The 19,814-nt window shown below is 39.3% G+C and overlaps 1 protein-coding gene across 1 annotated transcript in view; it reads right to left on the bottom strand.

Moving 5' to 3' along the window:
- FAM234B (family with sequence similarity 234 member B) overlaps positions 1-19,814 on the bottom strand; it is a 65,667-nt gene that overhangs the window by 43,916 nt on the left and 1,937 nt on the right. Inside the window, exon 3 of the mRNA XM_074325987.2 lies at positions 3,020-3,134. Coding sequence (XP_074182088.2) covers positions 3,020-3,134 — 115 coding nt within the window. The remainder of the gene's footprint in view (positions 1-3,019; positions 3,135-19,814) is intronic.

The raw sequence follows: 19,814 nt of genomic DNA, 5'->3' as shown, positions 1-19,814 counted from the left end.
ATTTATCTATTGAAGGACATTTTGGTTGTTTCCATGTCTTGGCCACCGTAAACAAAGCTGCAATGAACATTGGAGCACACGTGTCTTTATCTCTAAATGGAAAAACATTTATTTTTATGTTTCTTTGTCTACCTTGGCCTTAAAGTAATGAAACTCTGTTGTCTTATTCCAGAGATTTTCGTTTACATAAATTACTTTTTTCTTCATTAATAGCCTCTACGACAAACGTATTTTTGGTAGAGGACATTTCACATAATGTTAAATTGTTCTTTGAGACTACAGATTTTTTTTCTCAGCCTTAAATACTTACGATTGAGAGTTCTTCAATTGAGAAAAGTCTGTGTGCACCTTTTCTCTTTCACCTTGAAACTAGGACTTGAAATATTAGACACTGAAGAACTTCATTACCCTTTGGCTTTACATTATATAATTCTTTCTAAGTAGAATAACAATTTAATTTTCAAGCTCTTTTCCATTACATCATTATTCAAATTTTACAATATTAATCTCATTGATGATGTATCATCTCTTCCAGTTCCTGATACATAGTAAACTACATATTCTTAAGTTTTAATTTAAATAAGAAATTAAGGAGAAAATTAGGCAAAAATTTAGCCCAAAATTGAATAATAAACAAACAAAAAAACTTCTTTAATCACAATCACATTCAACGTATTTCCTCAGACATTCATCACCTATCAACTTTAATTTTATGCCTTCTAAGTAAATCCAGAATGACAATTTCAGACTAAAAGGCAGTATAGCCTTCAAACTAGGGCAAAAGGGGTTACTGTTCTGGACACACCAGACTTTGAAGTGTCTTCCTTGAAATGTTCAAAGTCCCCTCCAGTGCCTGGGATCAAGTAGGATTCAGTGCCATTCAGGTGGAGCATGACCCTGCCAGCTCCTGTTTCTCTTCTTAGGGGAGCCCTCGAACCCTGCCCCCACCCAGATGCCCATGAATTTTGTAATACATTTTAAATCCAACGGTTTATACTTATGAGTCCTGTTAGGAATACTTCCCCAGCCCCCCTCCACCTGCCAATAGCCTCCCCAGCACACAAAGCCACCCTACCCCATTCACACCCTCCTGTCCAATGTCAGTCCGGCTGAAGGGGATTTGAGTGTGTGTGGTTGTTTCTTTTAATAACACTAGATCACAAAATTGGAAGGGATCTCAGAGGTCAGCAAATCTAATCCCCACTGTCTTGGTGTAGAATTAACCCCTGGTCATTCTCAGAATGTAAAAGAATTCATGAGATTCTACAAGAGTAAGAAAAGATTTATTGAAAGTTGAGAGAGAAAGAGTTGTGGCAAAGGGAATTTTGACAGGGCAGAGCAGAATAGGGACAGCTGTGCTGGTAAGAAGAAGTGCTGGGGTTTTATATTTTTCCATGCAGGATGTAGCTTGCCTGTCAGCTTGCAGGGGGGCTGCCATTACAATCATCTTCTCCTGAGAACTGTCCTGTTCCCAACTATGATGTATATCAGCTTGCAGGGGGTTGCTGTTGTGATTTGGAATTGTTCTGTTCCCATCTATGATGGATGTAAGGTGCTTGTCAGCTTACAGGTGCAGTGCTAGCCAGGGGACTCAGAACCAAGTGGTTAATGTTTAGCTCATTCCTGTTAGCCCACAAGCTCGCTCCTGTTAACTCTTTGCCTGTCCCATCCTGCCAGCTCACAAGCCTGCTCCTATTAACTCTTTACTTGTCTCATCATCCACTGAGTAGGAATTGCTTCTGTAATCCTCCATCATTTCATCTCTGCTTGGACATTATCAGCTGCTGACAGCTCGTAGCATGCAGCAGAGATCCACTGTTGGATAAGTTTGTGACTGTTACCCACCACACCCAGCAACACTAACTCTCCCTTCTGAGGTCATAGGGAACAAGGCCTAATCCCTCTTCCACATAGCAATCCTTAAAATGCCTGAAATATTGAGGCAGGGTTCTTCAGAAATTTTGCTTCAAGTTATTTCCTCCTTTCTATCAAAAATATTTGTCTTTTCCCTTTCCTTTGCCTTCAGTACATGAAGTTTTGTCTCCCAATGCAAGAGGTTTTCTTTGACATTAATTTCTCCTTGAGCAACGAAGCCTCACTTTCTTTAGAGAGAAGGCTTTATAAGAAATCTCTCATTTCTCTTTCTATGTTAACCTTAAAGACCTGAGGTTTTGATCTCATTTCTAAAAATGAAGTTCCTTTCTTGTTTACTAGGCCAACCTTAATGAGAGAAAGCACCTTAGAGGAAGGATTTTTGCATAAAGTTTTTCTGTCTATCCCATATAATCTCTTACAAATTCTTTCTATAATGTTACTTTTTATCCTGCACGTTTGTTCCCTTATCTGAGAAATTGTTGAATACATTTTTCTCCACTCCCCAGTCTTAAAGATGAGGGATAGAAGAGTCTATTTGCTTCTGTTACAAATGTATTGCTTTTTATACCTTAGCCTTATAGATCTGTGGATTTGTTCTCTTTTAGTGAACAGGCAAAAAGCACAAGCTGGCTACTTAGACAATAGACACAACGGGGTCCAGTGACCAGGTATTACTTATTATTATTTTCATATTGTTTTAATTTTAAAAGAATAAAAGAGGATATGATTCATTTCAAGTTTATCTTTTTGTGTGTCATTTGAATGAAATAAAAATGTAATTTATTAACATATGTACGAAATGAATTTCAGCTACTTCAAATAATGACATAGATCTAAATGTACTAATATGGGAACATGCCCATCATAAGTTTCAGAAATATATATGTATAAAGTAATTCTGTGTGTGTGTGTGTGTGTGTGTGTGTGTGTGTGTGTGCATATGGAAAAATGTTTATTGTACATAAAAAGGTGCAATGGACTAAATGTTCGTGCCCTCCCCAAAAAAATTCACATGTTGAAACCTAATCCCCAATGTGATGGTATTTGGAGGTGAAGTCTTTGGGACGTGATTAGATCATGAGAGTAGAACCTTCATGAATGGGATTAGTGCCCTTATAAAAGATACCACAGAGAGTTCACTCACCCATTTTCCGTGTGAGGATACAAGAAGTAGGTGGCCATCTGTGAACCAGGAAGCAGGTTCTTACCAGATACCCAATCTGCTGGAAACTTGATCTTGGACTTCTCAGCCTCCAGAACTGTAAGAAATAAATTTCTGTTGTTGATAAGCCACCCAGTCTATGATATTTTTTGTTATAGCAGCCTCAAAAGACTAAGACAGGCAAGATAAATACAAAATTGTCAAGAGTGGTTATCTCTGGGAGGTGTGTTGTTTTGCATCCATGAAGGGAAAGTACTATTATAGGAAAACTCTCACTTTTGACCCTATATTCACTTGTATTAGTGCATAAAAAGCATATATTTCTTGTAAAAAATTTTAAAGTTGCCACAGAAATAAAAAAGAGGAAATATACTAAGGACCTAGAATCAATCAAGAGAAACTATATAAAATATAGATATTAATTTCCATTAAAATACTTTTCTAATATCTATTTACATTTTGTTTACCTCAAATTATATCATCTAGTTTAATTTTATAACCTGCTCTTCTTGTTTATTTTAGTGGTGATTATATTTAACATTAATTATAACTTCCTTATGAAATAATGTGATGAACTTTGATATCCTTCCCCTTGCATACTGTAGACTAGGGAAATATCTCTTAAGGAGACATTACGCATGTTTACCCACGGTAGAATTTCAGAGTATTTATATTATAACATTTCTTCACATAGAATACTTTATTTTTCCTGGCAGTAGTCAATTTTCAATTTTCTCACCCAGTATGTAGTTCCCAGCTTTGTTGAATCCCTGTTTTCCTCAACTTGAATCTAATCAGCTTCAATCTCTTAGGGATGTTTTCATAGGCTATTTGAAAGAGATGATAAACCAGTCTCCCCCGTGTTTTTTCTCTTAAAAAAATAAATAATCCTTTCCCTTGTTTAATTATACAAATCAAATAGAATTTCTGGTTCCTGCAAAGATGGAAACCTGGCACACTTTGCTGGCTCCCTTCCCCAGAATGAGACAAGGAAAAGTTTAAAGCGAACGGGAATTCCAGGAACAAATGACATGGACAGGAGACACCTCTGGGGAGATGGAAGTAGTGCACCTGAGGTGGTGGGGGCAGATAGGTCGTCTGTAGCCTGAGGCAGAACCCTCCTAGAGAAATAGGCTAGTGTAAACAAGTTTACATTTCCTCTTGTCTCTTCCCCACTCTGCTTTGAGGCAATGATTGCCTTTGTGTTCACCAGGAAAATCAGTGAAATGGGGGTTCAGGACAAAGAATCAGGCAACCAAAATCTCAGCTATAATTAGGAGTTCATGAAAACGGGAGAACTAACTGGACTGAAGCATGTATTCCTCCATTCTTTCACTGTACTCCCTGACTATTAACTTTCAAATTATATGTCTAGCCTGGATCTTGCCCTTTAACTCCAGACACTTATAGACAAAACTGTCTACTCATAACTTTCCCTGATGTCTAATAGGCATCACAAACAAAGTGTGTCTTCAACCAAACTCCTGACGTTCCCCCCAAATCCTATTCCTTTTGCAGTTTTCCTCATTACAGTAAGTGACAATTCTGTCTTTCTAGTTACTGATTCCTAATCTATTGGTATTGTCTTCAATTTATAAATTCACACAATGGAGAATTACGCAGCTGTAGAAAGAAATAAGATTTCTATTATCACTACAGAGTGAATTCCATGATGTATGGTTAGGTGAAAAAAGCAAGATACAGGATAAAATGTATAGTATTCTACCTTTTACCTAAAAATGGAGAAAATATGAAAAAATGTGCGTGTTTTCAAAAATGGAAGTATAAGGTAAAATGTAATGGAAAAATGGTTACTTTACGAGGAAGGAAGAAGTATGTTAGAGAGAATGGAGTTAGAAGCTAAACTTCTCTGAATATACTTTGATAGCTTTTAATTCAGAAACCAGGTAAACAGTTTACATAATTATAAAGCAAAATTAAATCAAGATAGGAAAATGTCAATCCCTGAAAACTGAAAACAAAATATCAAGTAGATCAATTTAATGGCTTAACTATATAGAGAAGAATTCATTCAATAATTTCAAAATACAGCAACTTTACTGTACCCTCCTAGTAGGATATATTCTAAAGGGAAAAAAACAGAATTACAAACAATCTTAAATTGTATTCAGGGGTCATGTTGCTACTAAAAATGGTATGAAACTATTATACAGATGTATATAATAGTATATAAGAGAATAAAGCAAATAAGTAATTTGTTAATGATGTTTGAAACTATCATATCCACATGTAGAATAAACTAAAGCAAATTAAGAAATTATGTTAATAAGAGTAAAAAGATACAAATAAAAAATCAAAGAAGTTAGATAAAGAAAACTGTACTATTTTATTTGAATCGGAAATATGGGTATTAACTTATGAGGTATTTTTCTTTTACATAGAAGAATACGTATTTATAGCTCTGTCCAGGAAAAAGGCCTAGAAGCAATGACCAACTCAATGAGGACCCCTAGTGCCAAGACTGTAATCTCTAAACACCATTTCTCACGAAAAGGAACACAGACTCCTTGGGAAAATGGATGATTTCTGTGTGGAGCAGGAATGAGCCTGGAACACCTAGTCATACTAGAAAACAAGGAAGCTACTGAAGTTCACTGGGGTCATGTCAAAAGGTCACAGAAACCAATGTGAAGAAGTTCCTCATGGTCAAAACTGAAACAATTTGAAGGGGCTCCCAATAGCCAAAGACAGAATGTTATCGACAAGAATAATGATTGCAATAAACTGAAACATATAAAATATGGTAAAAGCCATACGTTTATAATAATACTTTTTTAAAAATCTCATTGATCACCTTTAGAGGATACAAAAGGACCAGATAATTTATCTGAAAACTGGAAATTCAAGAAAGTTAATACCTCATGGGGCAATCCTCATACAAGAAGTGAGTGACAAATAATTCTCTTCTTCCCTTTCAAGCAGACAATTCTTACACGCACTCCACATGACTTCCCAGAGCGACCAGAGAAGGATTAACCTCTAGTTCCCCACAGTGGGATCAACTCAATGAGGTGCTGTAAGGGTATCTTTTCCTCCTTTCCTGATTCTTCCTTCTTCTGTTCCTTTGTGGATCATTTTCCAAAATAACAACCATCACACGAGTCCTTGTCTCAGACTCTGCATTTTTGAAGAACCTAAGCTAAAACAGTTGGTAATAGAAGTAGCTCTTAAAAGCAGACCCTCAGAATGAGATTCTGGAACTGGGTCACTTACAAGTCAGATATTGGTAAGGACACCATTACTGGTCACAAGTAAGAGAGATCATTATAAAGACTATAGAGTTGGCTGGCTTTTGTTCATGGCGTTAGAAGCTTTGAAGAAAAAAATAAAAACAGGTGCTCAGATTAACAACTCAAGACATCCTGTGAAATTGTCAGACATCTCAAGACATCCTGTGAAAGTGAGAAAGCCTCCATGACAGTGTTTAAAGAGGTTCTTATCCTTTGTAGCCACAGGGGGCAGACTCTGCTGAAAATCAAGTCCAGAATTTAATTGCTTGGCTAGCAGAGCTCAAAGAACAGGGCTCATGTCACGGTCAGGGACCTGATGTGATGACAATAAGAATCAAAGACTAAGTTGAGGATATCTGGGTGCATGCGCCTAACAACCTTAAGCCCTGATACCTCTTAATCCTCCAGGTTAGAAAGGGTAGTTGCATCCCACTTGCTAAAGGAGAATAGCCTCCGTTCAACTGGAGACACCCAACCGAATTCACCTGAGGTAGATGCTTCACAAAATGGTGCGTGTCCTCCTCAAGATCTGGCTCCATCTTCTCTAACTGCCTTCAAACCAATGACTGGGAACAAGTCACAACATAACCCAGGTGGGGAACTCCTCCTCTGGAAACATATTGTATATATACCCAGTGAATTTGAATACCTGGCCAACATGTATCAGCAGGAACTGGGGCGTGTGTGGGAGTGGAGCTTAAGGATGTTAGACAGGGAGGGAAGAACATAAGGCAGGATGAGAAACAATTATTGATATGGAGCTTACTGTCCTGACAAGGACACCTGAAGTCAATCCTCAAATACTGTTGGGATGACGCCTTGAAGCTTGGACACAGTGTTGGTCTGCCATGAGATAGAAATACTGGTACTACCTTTGACAGAGTGTTGAGGAAGGTGTTAGTAGGCTCAGGAAAGGATAAATGTTAGAATGAACAGTATATAAATCAGAGAACCTGCTCTAACTACGCACCTCAGGAAGGTTCAGAAGGCATTCCCATCACAAAAGCAATAAAAGATAACACAGGTGATGGGGCACCAGCATCTTTGGGAAGTTCAGAGGTAACTGCCTTCTATACATCATACTTGATTGCAGGACACACTGTTGTCGAATTGGCCTCTCTATCATCAATTGGGGTGATAGGATTCCAGAATAGCAGAAGCCAGATAGCGGCACATAATCTTAAGAGTCGAGGTAAATATAATTATTGTAATACAGACCAAGGCTGAGCGATAATCAAGGTCCCTTGACCTACCAGGATCTGTGGCAGAGACTAATAGACAATGGTATTACTGGGAGAAATGTAGATGGGCAACAGATTAGAAAACTCCTTGGTTTATATAACCAAACAAAAATTGAAAGTTGGTGAGCAAAAGGCTGATATCAGTCACCAGAATAGGTACTTGCAATCTCACTCTCTAGATCTAGGAAAGTTCTGATACTTAGAGTCTACTGATTGAAGAGGACGCCTAGTCCCCTTGATAAAGGACCCTGCAATGCCACTGCAAACACATACAATAAACACTTCCCCAAAGGGACCTGCGGCCATTTTCCAGGTAAATATTAGGGAAGGGGAAATACCCAGACCTTTTGAGGGCTATTAAATATACAGTCTGGGTTAATACTGATACCAGGGGACCTGAAATGCCTTCAGAGTCCCCAAGTTAGAGTGGAAGCTTATGAAAGACAGGAGATAAGTGGAGTCCTAGCCCCATTCCATCTCAAAGTGGGTACAAAGGGTACACGACCCTACCAGTAGCTGTCAGGTCCCTAAGTGCATCCTTAGGAAGGTTATATTTAAAAACAGGGAAAGACTTCAGATTTATTTCTTGAACTGTGGAGTTAGAGTTATTGTGGTAGAAGTGAAAGTCTCCAAAGTCACCTGCCTCCTCTTCCAGCCATGATACTATGTCAAAAACAATATCACATATTGGGAAGAATTACAAAAGTTGGTATCACTTTCAAAGAATTGAAGGAGTCAGGGTGTCATGTGGGTGGCCTGCGGAGTCTCTTGTCCCGCTCCCCACATAAGAACGCAGGACATGGTGAGGCCAAAAAGGAACACCCACAGAGCCAGAGATAGGGGAGTCATACCAGTATATTCTCGCTGTCGGCTGGGTTGGAGACACAGGAAGCAGGATCCACATGACCTGCAACCTGCCCTCTGCTTCTCTCTCTCTGCCAACCAACCAACCTCACTTGCTAACTGCAATCCGCTCTTGCTAGCTCAGCCAGCATCTTCTTGCTAGCCCCATTTTCTGCTAGTGTAGCCACAGCAGTTATATTAGTGGCCAATGGCTCATTGGTTACAGCTGACGGCCAACTAGCCATAGCTGATGGCAATCCAATCACAGTTGATGGCCATTTACTACCTGAGCCAGCACCTTTCCACATGAGGCCGAGAGCCTGGAAACTGCACTCCTGGCTCTGTCCCCACAACATGTCTGGTACTTAGGCTGGGACAACTCAAAGGCTAAGCTCAAAGGGGATTTACCAACCCAGGTTTTTTTTTATGTAGACTCTCATGTGGCTTGGGCTTTCTCACAGCATAGCAGCCTCAAGTAGTCAGCCTTCTTACATCATAGCTCAGGGCTCCAAGGGCAAGCAAACAAGACAGAAGCTTCATGGCCTCTCTAACTTATCTCAGAAGTCAAACAGTGTCATTTCTGTCACATTCTATTATAACTGAGTTACTATAAGTCAGTGACAAAAGCCAGTCCAGATTCAACGGAAAGGGAAATTAGACTCCACCTCTCAGTGGAAAGAATGTCAAAGAATCTGTAGTCATCTTTAAAACTGAAACACTGGAGGAGCTTTCAGAATGAAGATTTCAATTTTTGAATTAAATACAGTGGTATAAAAGCAAAATGTATCCATTGTCTCTTAGAAAATTACCCCAAAACAGCAAGGAGAAAGAGAAACACAAATATAATATTCAATAAAATTAAAAAATAGTTGAAACCCAGGACCTTAAAGTAGACAAAAGAATGCCAAAAGCAAAGGGGATTAAGCAGGATTCAGGAAAATTCAGAGAAGGAGAGATCACCCAAGGATATACTTGTAGGTCTCAGAAAGAGTTGGCAAAGGCATTTCACCAAGGTTAAGGGCATACACGGAAGTGTAAAATCAAAATAATTTGTTTGCAACAGTGGGGAATAGGATGCACAAATTGATTCCAAAAAATACAGAAGGTGGGCTTAAAGAAGAATCCCTTGGACTAGGCATATTCACCCCTCCCCCATCCTCCTCCTCCTTTTCTTCTTCGTCATCATCGCCATCATCATCATCATCAGTCCTTAAAGAGGTAGGGAAAGAGACAATTTACTTTTTGAGCTGATTTTATCTGGTTGAAGAAGAGTGGGGAAAGACTAATAAATTCCTACATAAATCTCAGAATTGTTCTTTAAAATGTCCCTAACTTGAAACATGTACTTGCCGCTTCCTCACATTGATCTTCCATGAACAGCTGACCCAGTAAACACACAAGTCATTCAAAATTGAGTAATCGAAATGGAACCAGCATAGGAGCCATAGAGAGACACAACAAGGAAAAATGTGAAGGAAAGGAACAGAAAAATGGGGAACCAAAAAAACACTCAACAGAAAAATATTTCTATATAGATCAGGTGAAAATTTAAACCATTTTGTCATGAATTATAAAAAGCTAATGACGCAATGATCACTATCGAACAAAAATAAAAAGGAGAGATATAACAGCTCAAGAAAGCTCAGAGAGAAGTGGAAATAAAAATAAAAGTTTCACAGACATGAGGGGGTGAAGGGAAGAGTAGACTCTGCTGAGAGTACAGTAAAGGAAACAGAAGACAGGAATGTTCCCCAAAAAAGATGTTGAAATCCTAATCCCTAGTAACTGTGAATGTGTTCTTGTTTGGAAATGGGGTTTTTCCAGCTGATCAAGTTAAGATGAAACGATTAGTGTGGACCATAATCCAATATGACTGGCTCTGTATAAAAAGGGGAAATTTGGACCCAGAGACAGACATATACCAAAGGAAGATGATATGAAGACACAGGGAGAATGCCATCTACCTGCCAAGGAATACTGAGACCACCAGAAACTGGAAGAGAGACCTGTAATAGATCTGTCCCTCCCAACCCTCAGAAAGAACCAAGTGGACCAACACCTTGACCTTGAATTTGTAGCCTCCAGAACTATTGACAATAAGTTTCTGTTGTTTAAGCCACCCAGTTTGCAGTACTTTGTTACAGCAGCTTGAGCACACTGATTCAAGGAGAGAGGTGGAAGAACAAATATGATAACTTTATTTATTATTGGTCACTATAGGGAATTAATCAGCATTACCTCAAGAACTACAGATGAAATAGAGTGCTATAAATAACAGAGTTATAAAGGAAACCACTTGTACAAAAACACAAGTACTTTAGTGTTAACAGAAGAAATACACAAAAATCAAAGATGTAACTGCAAAAACAGAAAATACAACTTAAATTTTTATGACAAAAACAAGACCAGTTTTGTAATTAATGTGAAACAACTAAATTCACCTTTTAAAAGAAATGGTTTTCAGATTAGATCACAGAGTAAAACTGCTATGTATAAGGGTATACCTAAAAATTTTCTACTGTCTATTGCTTTGTCCATTTCAAAATGAATCTTGAGTTGCTAGGTAGCAATCAAGTCAAGAGGAGTATGATACCCTTGAAATAACCCTGGCCCTGGCCCTTTGAATACACAACCTCGTATGTCACAAATCAATTCGGAAACTTCTCTGGTATTGATCATACACTTATGGATGGATCATTGCATATGAAGAGTGTGATTTCAGATATAGAGTACACTAAAGAACAGACAGGCAGAGGTCGGACTCTTTGTCCATAGTTCAAATATGTGTACCCCCAAATCAGAAAAGTTAAAAATAAAAAGATGGCAAAAGCATCAGAAAAATCCAACTGAAGAGAAAGCTGGGGCTATGATCTTAATATCAAAGTTGAGTTCAAAGCAAAAAATATCAACAATATTTTTAAAAGCACTTTATAATGATAAAGGATGTAATTCATAGTAAAGATATAACAATTATGAGTGTCTATGCACCAAATCACATTGCACCAACAGTCATAAAACAAACTGGTAGGTGACGCAGGAAGAAGGAGGCAGAAGCACAATAGTAGTGGGAAACTAACCTCTTTCCACCCATGAAACAGCAAGTAGATTATTTTTCCTTCCACACTTTTACTTTGCAAACTCCCCAGAGTTGCTGAATTACTACAATCTAAAGAGAATACCTGAACTATACATGAAATGGGATAGTGTTACTTGAAGGTAGACTTAGATTAGTTAAAAATATATATTATAAACTCTAGGGAAATCATTAGAAATATTTTAAAAAAGTATAATTGATAAACTAAGAGACTAGATAAAATGCCACAATATAAAATGCTCAATTAAAACCAGAGAAGGCATAAAAAGAATCATGTGGTAACAAATAGAAAATATTTATAAACAGTTGATATTCATCCAACTATATCAATAACTATATCAATAAATACACCAATTAAAAGGCAGACTGTTAGGATAAGTCTATACTGGAAAAGCACAAAGATCTAAAAACAATAACCTAAGTTTCCACCACAGGAAACTAGAACAAAAAAGAAAGACAATTTATTACTAAAGCAAAGAGAACAAAAGAAATAATAAAATTAGAACAGAAATCAATGAAGTTAGACACAGGGAAAGCAGTAGGCAGAACCCAAAATTTTTCTTTAAATATATTTGCACATATGGGAAACAATATATGCAGGAGGTTATTCATTACAGCGTTGTTCTTATTACCAAAAGATTGAAAACAATGCTAATGTCCATTGATTGGCTACTAGGTAAATAAGTTATGGCACATCATACATGGGACTCTATACAGCTGCAGAAAAAATGAAGATGTCCCTCGTGTAGCAATATGGAATGATTTCTAAGATATGTTGGCACATAAAAATAATGTGTAGAAACCATGAGTATAGTATGCTCCCATTTGTGTAATAACAGAGTGGGAGAAGAATATATGCATATACTTACTTGCTATGCACAAAAAAATCTCTGGGAAAATACATCTGGGAATATAACAATACATGCTTCTGAGAAATAGAAGTGAGTGTTAGAAGGAAACGCTTCACTACACATCCTTCTGTACATTTTGAATATTTGAAATATGTTTTTCACTCTAAAAAATATATGACATTTTTAAAAGTTAAATTTCGCTATTGCTCCCTCCTAGAGATCTTGATTTGGGACCAAGGATTCTGCATGATTAACAGGTTCTCTGTGATACAGGAGATGGGTCCACATCACAGGTCCACATCTCAGTGTTAGAAGAGAAGTAGCACAGAAAATGAGGATGAAGACATCCAGGTGGTGATCCCAATAGAATGGGAAAATTATAACATTGCTCTAAATAAGATAAGATGGAAGGGGAATGTCCCCAAATAAAGGACAATCCATCCATGTAGATGTAATTGGGAATTAGATCCTTCTACCATTCTGCTATTTTAATATAGACTATGTCATCAAAAAAAAAAAAAAAAAAAAAAAAAAAAAAAAAAAAAAAGCTGATGTTACAATCCAGTTATGGACATAGTAAAGTTCCTGTCTTTTGATTCCTCTTTTTCTCCAGAATTGCTGATTATGATCAACCTCTAATTTTCAGATAAGCATATTTTACATATTTTCCTTCTCCCCTCTAAAAAAAATGTATTTGGTGGAGGAATGGAACACTAGACACTAATACACACACACACACACACACACACACACACACACACACACCTCGCCAGTAACCCTGATCATGTTGTCAACTTCCCTAGAGTCCTGCCCCCCCACCCATCCCACCTTCATTCATTCAACAAATATTTATTGAGAGCTTATGTTTCTGGCACTATTCTAGGTGCTGGGGACAGATTCCTGATCAAGGTCCCTCCCCTCATGTGCTCATTCTAGAGAAAAGAGGTAGACAAAAGAAAAAGAAAAAAAGCATAGAAATAAATTAAACATTTTCAGATAATGATAAGTGCTCTGGGGGAGAGGAAACACATTCGATTGGGTAGTCAAAGAAAGTCTCGCTGAAGAGGTGACCTCAGACCTGAATGATGAGGAGGAGCCAAGCAAGCGAATTTCTGGGGGGAAGAACATTCCAAGCAGAGGAATAGTGAGTGCAAAGGCCCTGATCTAGAACATGCTTGCATTCTTGAGGAATGCAAAGACCAGTATGGCTGGAGCATAGCAAACTAGGAGGAAGACACTCAGATATTAGGTGAAATAAGCACCGTGTGTGTGTGTGTGTGTGTGTGTGTGTGTGTGTGTGTGTGTGTGTGTGTGTTCTACCATTTAGCTCTACACCATCATTTGATAGTAGGTCGCATGTATCAAGTCCTCTAACCCTCTTAATACGTTAGTGCATATTTTCTAAGGTTCTTACAGAACCACAATACAGTTGTCAATTTTGGCAACTTTAACATTGATACACTACATGCATCTAATCTACAGTCTGTATTCCAATTTTAAAAATTATTTCCCTAATGTTCTTTATACCATTTTTTCCTAGCACAGGGTCCAGTTCACAATCACAGACAGCATTTAGTTGTCATGTCTCTTTAGTTTCCTTTCATCTGAATCAATTCCTCAGCCTTTTCTTGTCTTTTAAAACATTGGCTTTTTAAAATAATACAGGCCAGTAATTTCATAGGATTTTCTTCTGTTCGGGTTTTTCTCATGTCTTTATGTTTCGGGTTATACATAGATCTTTGGCTGGAATGCCACATAGGCAACTCTCTGTTCTCAGAGTGTCAATCCAGATGCCCGTCATCCCTGTTGGTGATGTTAATTTTGATCATTTGGGGAAGTTATTGTCCAGTTTCTCCACTGTATCATTACTCTTTTGGAGAGATACTTTGAGAGCATGTAAAAATCTTGCTCCTCATCAAAGGAACTCTTCAAACCTAAACACAGTAATTTATACCTAATAAAATTGACAATAATTCCTGGGTTCAATTCCTGGATTATTTAGAAAAAAATGTTTAACCTTTAGTTTGTTTAAATCAAGATCCAAAGAAGGCCAATACAATGCATTTGCTCAGTGTGTCTCTTGAATCTCTTTCAATCTCTGAGAAGGGATCATAAATTCTTAACAGTTCTTACAAGCATCAAGTTCTATCATTAAGGAGAAAGAAGGTCATTATTCTATTTCTAGCACCTGGCACACAAAACTTGTAAATTTCTGTTGAACTGTTGGCTCCTCACTTTCCTCACATGTACAAACACGGCCTCACTCTGCTGCAGGGAGCCGCTGTGCTCTGGTCTCTCCAGACTCTACAAGTAGAATCCTGCTGCTGGATGAGAAGAACTTGAACATGCCTCCAAAATATTAGCATAGCCAAAGTCCCAGCAAGGCCTGAGCCAGGGCTGCTCAAGACATGGACATATCCAGCCACCAACTCAGGAGGCAAAGGTGTAAAACGGGGGAAATAGGACTGCCTCAACATTATGTTAGGGCTGAGTTATGCAAGAGCCCTCGTGGCTGAGCTATAAGCGCTGGTGTGGAGAGGAGCTTCAATCCTGGCTGACAATGACTGTAAAATGTTTCTATGCCATTACTGGGAATGGCAGAAGCTGAAAACACTCACTGCAATACTGCAAACTTAAATATGGCGTGGGTCGGTGGGGGTGGGGGTGGGGTATGCATGTGTGTGTCGCAACAGAAGCTTGAATTCCCCCTTTGGTGCAGGCTGTTACGTTTGGGGAAACTGCTCAAATGAACCACTTACTTTAATGAATGTGAAGCAGAAACCTTGGTGGGAAATGGCCATGTTTGGGAAGCTGTGGCTCCTAGGAACCAAAGGACTCTGAGCATTGGCAAAATGGGTCATCAGCATGTGAGCTGAGGTTGTGTCTGCAGGTCACCTCCTTTGGCGGGAAAAAAATGTTCATTTTTAGGTATGAAGTTAGACCACGCTGTAGCTAAAAATGAATTTGAGGAAAATATATTTGTCCTGATTTGAGCAACTGCAACCAAGTGATGAGTATCTGAGGCAAAGAAGAGTGACTAAGAGACCTCATCTACACCTCTCTCCTGAGGAAGGGCTACAAAGATAACCGATGGCTGCCACATTTTTAAGGTTCTTCATTCTTCGGGGAGCTTAGGCCAAACACCTTGGAGTTATCCTCAACGCCTCACACCCCATTTCACCAGCAAAATCCTATCAGGTATATCTTCAAGTTCACCCAGAACCCACCCACGTCTCACCATCTCTACAGCCCCCACCCCTGTCTGAGCCACCAACATCTCTTACCTTCATCACCTCAAGGGCCTGCTAACTGGTTCCCTGCTTGTGCCCTTGCCCCTACTGTCTATGATCAACAACACAGCAGCAAGAGAAGTCCTTTGAAACCCTCCAGTGGCTTCCCATCTTGCTCAGAATAAACCTGAAGTGCCTATGATGAACGACCTAAAAGGTCCTGAACGATCTGCCTTGTACCCCATCTGTATTAGTCAGGGTTCTCCTGAGAAACAGAATCACTATAAGATAGAAAGAAAGAAAAAAAAAAAAAGAAAAAAAAAAAAAAAATATATATATATATATATATATATATATATATATATATATATATATTCCACCTTTTTATCTAATTATACATAATTCTACGTTACATATAGAGATTTATTACAAGGGATCAGTTTGCATGACTGTGGAGGCTGAGAAGTCCCTCGATCTGCCATCTGCAAGCTGGAGACCCAGGAGAGCCAGGGGTGTAAGTTCCACTCTGAGTGGAGAAAACCAATGTTCCAGCTCAAAACCAGGCAGAGATCTCGAATTCTCCCTTCCCCTGCCTTTTATTCTATTCAGGCCTCCACCAGACTGGATGAGGCCCCCCCAACATTGGGGAGGGCAATCTGGCTTATCAATCTACTTATTCAAATGGTAATCTCATCCAGAAACATGCTCAGAGACACACCCAGAATAATGTTTAACCAAATTTCTGGGTATCCCGTGGCCCTGTCAAGTTGACACATGACATTAACCATCACACTATCCCAAGTCATTTTTCTTCTTTCTTAGTTTAAGGTTCACTTGTAGAGCACTTACTGTGTGCCAGGCAATGTTCTAAGGGTTTTACGATTATTTGCCCCCATAACAAGCCTATGAGGTAGTTATTCTCATTGCCTTCATTTTATAGATGAGAACCTTGAGGTTCAGAGAGGTGTAAGCAGTGGAACTGGGGCTTGGACCCAGGTAGCCTGTCTCTAGAGCCCATGCCTGTAGCCATTTCTCCCTTTCTCAGTCACCTCCAGCCACACTGGCCTCCTTGCTTGCCTCAACATACCAGGTACTCTCCCATCTCTGGACCTTTGCACACGCTCTTATCACTCACTTGAAAACTTCTCCTCTACCTGTCGCCTGGATTATGCCCTCATTTCATCAGGTCGCTGTTCAAATGTGACCACCCTCTCTAAAGAGGCACACACTGACACACCTCTGCCTCAACACAGACCACCTACCCTATTAGTTGACCCTGAACAATGCAAAGGTTAGGGGCACAAAGCACCTAAAATCGAAGTCTAAAATCAAAGTATAACTTAAATCCACCCTTTGCACATGCAGATTCCCAGCCACAGATTGAAATACATTTGACCCTTGAACAGTGTGGGTTTGAACTGCACTGATCCACATAAATGCAGATGGGCCCGCACAGTTCAAACCCACACCGTTCAAAGGTCAACTGTTATCATACTTATTAGTGTATTTATTCACTGTCTGTCTCCCACATTGAAACGTAAACATCAAGAAAGCATCGCTTTTTGTCTGTTTTGCTCTTCACTCCAGTTTAGAACTCCAGAGCTTACCTGGAAACCTAGGAGGTTATATATCATATAACCTTTCATTCTGTAGTTCAGAAGCAAAAATGTAAGGAAGCGATTCCCTGGTGACTAAACGTCTGTGGTACTGATTTTATGCTATTATCTAGGAGGAGGCAGGTCGGGGATAGAGGGTAAAGAGGAGGGAACTCCCTCCTCTCTGAGTCTCATTCCCTTGGGCCAGCACTCAGAAGAGTCTTGGGTGCACCAGAAGACACTCTGCTAACACCAATCATTTAGCTACTCTACTATATAAAAATCTTAGTGAGACAGACCCCCCCTTACCTGGACGATAAGTTCTAGCCTTCCTAGTATTGCATATACTGTGTTCTGATGCCCTATTGCCAGTTACTACTTGATTTGCATACGTCTTGCCTATCGGGAACGAATGGCCCCTGTTTTAGCCTATCTGTTCCATCACTCTCATAACCTATTTTACAGAGAAAATTTAAGCCTCTGACATGAGCTCCCACTTCTCACCTGCAACCTACAAAAGTATATACACCTATACCCATCTTTTCCTCCTTCCCTCTTTTCATAATGGAAGATATGCCCAACCCCCATATTCTGATTCACATCTGTTTTTAACTTATTAGAAATATCACTCAGTCAGCCATCTCGCTCCTAAATCTTTCACATCTCCCTTCTTCCTAGCTCCTTCCTTTCAAAATTAAAACTTGCTTCAGTCTTTCCCATTCTAAAAAAAAAAAAAAAGTGTATCTTGAACCCTCCTCATTTAGCGGCTATATATTTCCCTCCTCTTTTTAACAATCAAACCGTGTTGTCTCCACTTCTCTACCATCCACTCACTCCTCTGGTCACTCAGTCTGACTTTCCGCACCCCTCCACTGCATTGTACCTGTTCCTGCCAAGGTCAGAGGCATTCTTGCGCTACATCCAATGGACTCCTCCCAGGCCCTTTCTCACTTGAATTCTTGGCAGCATTTGACAATGTCCATCACTCCTGCTGGGAATACAGTCTTCCCTTGGCTTTTTGGCTTTGTGGTTCCATGGATTCCCCCCTCCTTATGTCACTACTTTCCTTATTCTCCTTAGTGCAATTGTCCTCCACTACCTGTCCCCTTTAATGTTGGGGTTCCTCAGTGTCCTTGTATATTGGGATTCCTATGCTCTCTTTTCTTATTCTACATACTCTAACTGGGCAGTTTCATCACTTCCAAGGTGCCCATGATTAGCCAAAGATGCTGACGACTTTCAAAGCTATTTCTCCAACCCATTCCTGGGGACTATGCTAACAATGCTACCAATAATATCAATGCAGTGAAAACAGTCTCTAACGTCTTTGGTATCTTTACTATGTGACAATTATAACTTAGTTTCCCCAGAGAGAAAAGGCTACTCTGAAAGTGCTAGTAAACCAAGTTTGTGAGCCTGAAAACCTGAAGCTGAGAATAATTCTCCCGACTATGATGTCTCAGGGCAGAAATGTGAATATTTCAGTAAAATGCCATTTCTTAATGTGTGATTTATTTTTAAATCAATAAATTAAAGCTCATTTTGAAAGAGGGAAGACCAAAAGTAAAATGGCTTATCGTGCCTGATTGCAATCAACTACAACAGTGGACACAAGGTTCCATTAGTCAGTCCTATTTGAGGGGAAAGATTGTATAAAATGACACCCTCAGTGTATAGTACGTTTTTGAGCTTCAACTCAAAGTTAGAATAAAGGTAAAAATCAAAGTTAACCAAATGTAACTCCAAATCATTGGACCATCTTTGCTCATCTTATCTCCCCTTAAGGCGGGTCTCAACTCTGACTTCCCTTATAATCCACTCACTTGAGAAAGTATGCTGGTTTCATGCTGCAGAGATGGAAGAGGCAATTGTCTCGTGTATCAGAAAGGTAAACTTCCCTTTAAAGTTTCTTTCCTCAAACTCTTCCTCTCTCCTCCGCAGCTGAATTCTCTCTCTGTCTCCAAATCTCTCCTCACCAACCTCTCTTCCTATAGCCCCTGGTCTTGCTTTCTTGCCCTTGTAAATTTTTAGACAGTTTAGCATACATGAAACTTTGTTGCTAGGGTTCCACTGTCCTGCTTTGCACAGAAATATTACCAGCTCTATGACTTCATGCTCAGGCTCGGTAAACTCTGCTTCTGGTGCTCCTCCCACCAAGCTCCATATTTTGAGTCAGTTCTTCTGCTGACGATATCAGCCCCCACCTCCCACCCTCAATCTCTTCAACTAATCTCTCTTCCTGGGTATCATTTCCAGGGAAACAACTATAAGCCACTACAGCAACTGCTCTGATTAACTGTGAAATCCCCGAGTGTCTTCTTTCCCACCCTCTTTAGCACTTGGAGATTTGGGAGTTTGGGTTCATACTTCCTGCCCTGCTGCACTAAGTGCTTAGAGAAGCATTAAGAGCTGCACGGCTCTGGCCCTACAATACCTGCCTTTGAACCCTGCCCTCACCATTCATTACTAGCTGCTCTTAGGTAGATTACCTAGCCTCTCGAAGCCACAATTTCCTAATCTGTAACATTGGGGAAATAATAGTACCTTCCTCCCAGGGTTACTATCAAGGTTAAGTGAGATAAACCAAATAGAGCACTTACAATGCTTACTGGCCCATAGCCAGCCCTCAAATTCTGCTTCATCATAACATTTTATTCTTAAAACCATTGCAT

Source organism: Rhinolophus sinicus, chromosome 1 (genome assembly GCF_057876585.1).
Source record: "Rhinolophus sinicus isolate RSI-liver-muscle chromosome 1, RSI-T2T, whole genome shotgun sequence".
NCBI lineage: Eukaryota > Metazoa > Chordata > Mammalia > Chiroptera > Rhinolophidae > Rhinolophus > Rhinolophus sinicus.
This window is presented reverse-complemented; position numbering and strand designations above follow the sequence as displayed.